At 46.8% G+C, this 6,403-nt stretch overlaps 1 protein-coding gene across 1 annotated transcript; it reads right to left on the bottom strand.

Annotated features, from left to right (window-relative positions):
- Nucleotides 1-226: 226 nt before the first annotated feature.
- On the bottom strand, nt 227-6,363 carry SPRING1 (SREBF pathway regulator in golgi 1). Its single transcript, XM_050318312.1, has 5 exons — nt 6,168-6,363; nt 5,391-5,547; nt 4,034-4,185; nt 3,441-3,554; nt 227-2,529 (listed from the first exon to the last, which is right to left on the bottom strand). Exons 1-5 carry the CDS (start codon nt 6,276-6,278, stop codon nt 2,446-2,448), a joined length of 618 nt encoding a protein of 205 aa, XP_050174269.1. The 5' UTR covers nt 6,279-6,363; the 3' UTR covers nt 227-2,445.
- Between the last annotated feature and the right edge of the window lie 40 nt (nt 6,364-6,403).

Here is a 6,403-nt window from a genome sequence, read left to right as displayed (position 1 = left end):
TGCATTCCTTTCCCTGCTCAATCCACTTTTGCAGAGGGTCTGATCTTTCTATTAATCATTGATAGATTGTCTTAGATTAAAATGAAACAGATTTCCTTTTGACCTCTACTTGCTTTTTTTATTACAGATATTCCAATAAGTGTCCCTCTCTGCTCCACTGCATTCTCCAACCTTACATTTTGGTAGAGTTGCTTTGTAATTCAAGGAAAGACATGAGAACAGGCAGTATTTGGGAACATTTTAATGATTTAACATACACTGCAGGTACTAGTTGAACAGCTCAACAACCAGGGAGGGAGGATGCAGTTTCTGTCCCATTGACAGTGGTCACAATGCACTTCTGATCTCCTCCTGTTTTTCTAGGCGAGAAAAGGGCCAGGAATTCTCACAAACATTGTCCAAATTAGGCTGGTCCTGACGATTTCTTACAATTACTGCTTCAAGCAGTGGTATCACCTGCTAAGGAATGAATATCAAGTTGGAAGAGAAAGCAAGAGCAGGCCATCGGTATCTCGGCCTCGTCAGTCAGGGTGCAAACACACGAAGTGCTGGAATTGCATCTCAGCAGGAATGGTCTGACAGACCGATCCCATGGCCTTCCCTAAGGAAAACGGTTATGGAGTGCTGGGAAGGGGTGAAGAACGTGCTTAACACTGAAAAGAGAAGCGAGCGACCTCTGCTACCCTCTGAAGACAGGATCCCACACTGCAGCCTCACGCTGCGCCGTGCCTGCGCGCTGCCGCAGGATGGCAGCAAAGGGATAAACTGCACAAAGGGGTAATGCCACAGCTCCTGAGCTTGGGGGAAAACAAGATTTCCACGAGAAACTGCTGATGGAACCCTTATTTCACGTGATGACTTGTGGGGAAGAACAATGAAAACAATGCAAATGGATTTGATGGTACTACTTCTTGTTTATGTCGTGTGTAATTGCATAGCATTCTACAGATCTTTTGCACCAGGATATTCCACCATCGTGCTTGGGTTTTGAGTTTGTTTGTTTTTTTTTTTTTTTCTTTAAAGCCTCTCTAGATTTTCATCTACATTTTTATTTATTTATTTATTTAGTGCAGTTCAAGCAAGCATACACAAAGTGAAAATCATGAGGATGGGGTAAAAATAAGAGAAATGAGTCTCTTTATAGAAAAGAACAACCCAGTTCAGTCCAGTGCTTGGACTTTGCCCCATCACTTGCTGGGGGAGCACAAATTTACTCAGCATTTTCCTAGTTCTCTACCCATCTGTTCTGTGTTGTTTGGCCTCTAGAGGGAGTCAATTTAAACTTTAGGGAGCCAGGAGAAATTGTGGGAGAACCAACCCTGGCCTAGTGCCATTCTGATCAGACCAAAACTCCAGAGTAGCAAGTGTGTCAAACAGCAAATTAAAAGCATCCTGACTGTTCAGCTGAGCTCATGCAACACAGTTGTCCTCAGAGGGCACGTTCTGAAGTTCTGATTACTTCCTGCACCAGGACATCATGAAACTGAAGTCCCAGAACAGCTCCACCCTTCTGCCTCCTGCACAACCAGGAGTGAAGAACATTTGAATTACCAAGTTCGAGCAAACGACTCTGCAGTGTCTCCTGTCAGCAAGGGGACCAGCAGAGAGCTGTTCACAAAACTAAGACTCCTCTTTGAGGAAACTGTTGCAGAGTAACAAGGGAAGTATTTACAACAAACAAACATCCCATCCTAGGCAGATCCCTGCTCTTCTCTAGTGCTACAGGACTTTGACAGAATAACAACTCCATTGGAGTTCTGAATGCTTTAAACTCACTAAGAGGAACATAAGCACTACAGTGACAAATCCCAATACAATTCCTTTAGACTAAGAAGGAAGAAAAACCAACCAACTTTAGTCAGGATCTAAAACATCCTTTCTAGCTGACATAGCAAAACAGGGACTAAAAGGCATCAACAACTAGCTATGCAAAGCATCGATACTTTCAGCTAGTAATCCATATAAAATGAATAAATAATTCATAATTACACATGTAGTGTACACCATGCATGTCAAGAGGGGTTCCAGAGAGAGAAGCAAAGCGTGCTCTGCTCTCTAAAAGCAGAAATCCTCCAGTTATTACTGTCTCTCTGGAAAGCCTCTGGACTGCAGAGACACAACTGAACCTCCATTTACAGCTGCAAAGCCACATTAGATATTCTTCCCATGGTGTTTTACAGCCTAGATGCTAAAATACAGAGGGAATGCTCTGAGAATGCCCTGGTACTGTAGCCCAGTACTAGCACAGGTGCATCACAAAGTGTAGAAAGCAGGATTCAGTCCCAGGGAACTGGAGTTCCTTGCTCACTCTGACCCCTCTGGCTTTGCCCCCACACGCAACACAAGCCATCTGCACTGAGGCTCTTGTAAAGCAACAGCTGGGATCTTGTTCCTTTGGCTTCCAGTGTCCAGCTCCTTCCCTTTGGTGCTCAGATCACCCAGCTGTCAAACAGGCAGGAGCTCGGGAGGATATTCACCGTAGCAGTATTTGGCAATTGGGTCTCTGTAGGTGTTCTCATGCTGCACACTCTGCCAGGGAGAGGAGGAAAAGCTGTAACAACACACACACACATCCCTTCACCCAGGGCCAGAACCCCACAACACTGATTTCCCAAATTCTTCTACACACTGGTGTTACCACCTGGAGTCAGACAACTCTGTATTCCCAACATAGAAGAGACAGTTGCTAAATTACAGCACTTTAATGTTGCACCATACCCAGAACCTCCTCTTCAGGAGACTACTCAAGTGAGGATAGATTATATACAAATATATATATATATATATATATATGCTTAGGCAGGATCACCAGATGTCCTAAAGCAAGCAAGGCACAATAAAGTTGCTAATTGAGATGTGTGCATTTTTCTTGATAAAGCCAGAGTTCAGATACTATGGTTAAACACCCACCCCCTCAAAATCAGCTTTGGAAACATTTGGAACTATATCCTTTGTTTGCAGTCCATCCCTATTGCTACATTAAATACTCAAGCTGCATAAGATCACCAGCAGCACTTTCTAAGAGAAGCCAGGGTTTGCTTAGACCAAAATTAATTCTCAATAAAATCACACGGGTAACAGAAGTTCACCTCTGTTCTTAAAACAAACACATGTCAGCATATGGTGAGTCTCCAACTGTACCATAAAATAAATAGCATTTTGAAGCTACTGGGAACAGCTCTCACTGCTCTCATCCTTATTAGATGTCCCTCAGAACTCATCCAAGACCTGGTCATTGAGCTCTTTTAGTTAAGCAACTCTTTTCTGAAGCGAGTGTGCACCTTGTCCTGCTCTAAACATGCACTTTGCCTGCAGATGAGCTCCCAGCCACAACTCCAGTGTTTATGAACACACCTGTGGACGTACAAGCACAACACACAAGACCAAACGCATTTTTCAAGGGCACTTCTCTGGGCCCTGGACACATCCTTGTGGCCTACCTGTGATGAAGTCCTACATTTGGCCAGACACAGCTCAAAGTGATCCTCCACTGCCATGAAGAGGTTTTGGAAAGCAATGGCTGCTCGGTTCAGGAAACGCTCCAGGAGGTGTTGCTAAAGCAGTCAGCAAAAAAGACAAAACAGTGCTGTCCTTCAACAAGGAGTGACCAAAGCCCACCCTCACCTAAACAACTCAGGTATCAGAGGAGGAGTAAGCAGCTCCACTTAGGATTTCTAGCACTGAAGGGCCAATCCCTCATAAACCCCAGCAGTAGGAAGAGAACTTAGAGAAGCTCACAGGATACAGGATAAAGTGCCAATTACAAAACTGGAATAGCTTTCTCTGCAATTATTTCCCTCCAGCAAATGCAACTGCCCTGAAGCTGAAACACTTTGCAAGGCTCCCAGTATTTCCCTTCGGAGGCGGGGAGGATGAATTTTGTTAAAGCTTTATTTACAGCTTGCCTGAGAGTCCCTGCAGGCTTTCCCCATCCTTCCAAGAAAAGGAACTGTCCCCTCTAAGGGAAAAGCTCCTCACAGAGCAGCACTTTTAGGCACAGAGGAACCTGAAGAGTGGGAGGAGGTCCCTTCACCTTGCTGGGCTGGAGGCAGCAGGACACGCAGTACTCGTAGACGCTGCAGCAGCCGTTGGGGAGGCAGCTCTCACAGCTGAACAGCTTCGTGCTGGGCACGTGCACATCACAGCAGCCATTCACCAGCAGGTCCTTCCTCTCACAGATGTACCCTGGCAACAACAGCAGGAGTAACAACAGCAAGACATACTCCTTAAAGCCACAGTAGGAGTCACATTACTTAAGAACAGGTTTATTTATCAGTTAGTAGGTTATGATCCCCCTCTGTCTGGCAGTAGCAATTCTTTGCAACGACACTTGGATGTTTCAAACAGCCAGGTGTAATCTGCACAACTATTATGTACCTACTCTAGTATGTGCTGTATGTACACTCTGAGTGTTCCAATGCAGGATTTCTAAGTCCTGATTTCTTTTTGGCATAATTCCCTGTTGTGAAAGGGGAAGGGGATTGGTGATGATTGTACTGGAGAAAACACTGTGACACGTGTTCTTTCAGCAAGTCTGTGTCTGGATAACACCCCTTACAGTTCAGTATGAAGGGACTTAGATTCATCCATGCAGGATAGCTGTAACACTCATGGCTGAGTGAGGAACCATCAGCAGTACAGAGCCATGTGTATGTCCTTATGGAAACTCCCACCACAGTGTCAGACTGTGAGAAAGACTGACATTTTTGGAGACCTCAGGAACTGGCACCAAGCATAATTCAGGCAGTGCCAAATTTAACACTGACGCAAATCGCAAAAAAGATGTGGTGGGTTTTCCACAGCCTTGATTTCTGGTCAAGAAAGATCCATTGCCTGAGCAACAAGCACAGCGGGGAGGCACCTGCATAGGGTAAGAAAGGATCTTTAACACTTAAAACAAGTGGTTAATATCCTTGGGTTTCAAGGGTCAGATGAGCTTGTTAACTGTGAACTAGCACTAATTACACATGTCCTGAGCTGCCTCCCTACAAGGCCAGTAGGGTTTCCTCAATTACTCTCCCTAACACCTCTGACAGTAGGAACACTGCAGGGAGATACCAACAGCTCTGCAAGCAATCGCAGTAAATGGAGCAGGACTCAATGTGTGTGTTCTGGGCAAAGATAAGCGGGATTCTTTGACTCTGAGGTGGCCCTGGGAACAGCACAGCCACACTCATACAGCCCTGTGCCTGAGCTGAGCCTGCACAGAACCAAATCACTCTGCATGCAGCCACAGGGAAATTCACCCAGCCAGGGGAGAAAATGCCAATGGCTGAGTAAAAAAACCGCCGTAATAAAGAGCAGTTGTTACTTGGAAGTGCCACAGACAGACAGGCAAAGCAGCGTTCAGCACTGCCATACGCAGAATAAAGTCTTAGTATCAAACATACCCAGTTCATCTGTAATGAGGAGCTTCCCCTGCACAGAATTCCTGCACTGGTTACTCAGCTGGCTGCCGTTGCCCGGGCTGAACTTCACCTTCCAGAGGATGGGCTGCTCGTGCTCCTGCACTTGGAGGAGATTCCGATCTCTCACCATCCTCTCTTCCTGCAAGGAAAGACAGTCATGCAACCAAACATACGAGTTCCTTCTGCCACTTCAATCCACGTGCTCTTGCCACAATTAGAAATGCCTCGTAGTTGTAAACTCCACAGCACAGCAAACTCCAGCACCAGTGGAGTAACCAACATACTACTTGTAGTAGCTTACTCTGTGCAATACACAGGAAGATACACAACCCAGTACAACAGGGGCGTGTAAATTCACCAAGAGATCAGCCAACACAGCTGAACTTGGTCACTGCAACCACAAAAGTGGTATAAATTATCTTAAATTACCACAGCTGCACGTATGTCTCTCTGATGAGTCCTTTGCTAGTGGCAATACCGCTCACAAGAGATACAACAACCAACAACACTATACAACAAACATCAACAAGCAACAACACACAGCAATACAACAAACAACAGCAGTCCCTCCGAGATTTTCTTTTTCCAGTTTTGGTTCAGAACACTGTCGCTGTCAAACTCTCGTGCGTGCTTAATAATTACGATGTAGCTCTTACGGCAGCATCACTCAGGAGATCAGTGTCAGCAGGTAAAGAACCACAGCGCCCGTGGTCGAAGGGACGCTGTACCCCCCCAGCCGCGCCGGGGCCGCTCACTGACCTGCTTGAAGGTGCTGGTGATGAAGTAAACGAGCGAGAGCCCGAACACGAGGCCGAGGACCCAGCGCTTCCTGAGCAGCCGCCGCCACAGCACGGCCCCGCAGGGCAGCATGGCGGGCCCGGGGGCTCAGCTGCGGCGGGGACCGCCCGGCTCCCGCATCCCCGGCGGGCCGGCAGGGAAAGGCGGCCCCGGCGCGGCCCGAGCGCTTCCGCCGGCACCGGGAGCGAGGCGGAAGC

The sequence above is a fragment of the Myiozetetes cayanensis genome, unplaced genomic scaffold (assembly GCF_022539395.1).
Source record: "Myiozetetes cayanensis isolate MyiCay16 unplaced genomic scaffold, myiCay2020 scf21, whole genome shotgun sequence".
Lineage (NCBI taxonomy): Eukaryota > Metazoa > Chordata > Aves > Passeriformes > Tyrannidae > Myiozetetes > Myiozetetes cayanensis.
Note: the sequence above shows the minus strand (reverse complement) of the source record. Positions and strands in the feature narration are given on the sequence as shown.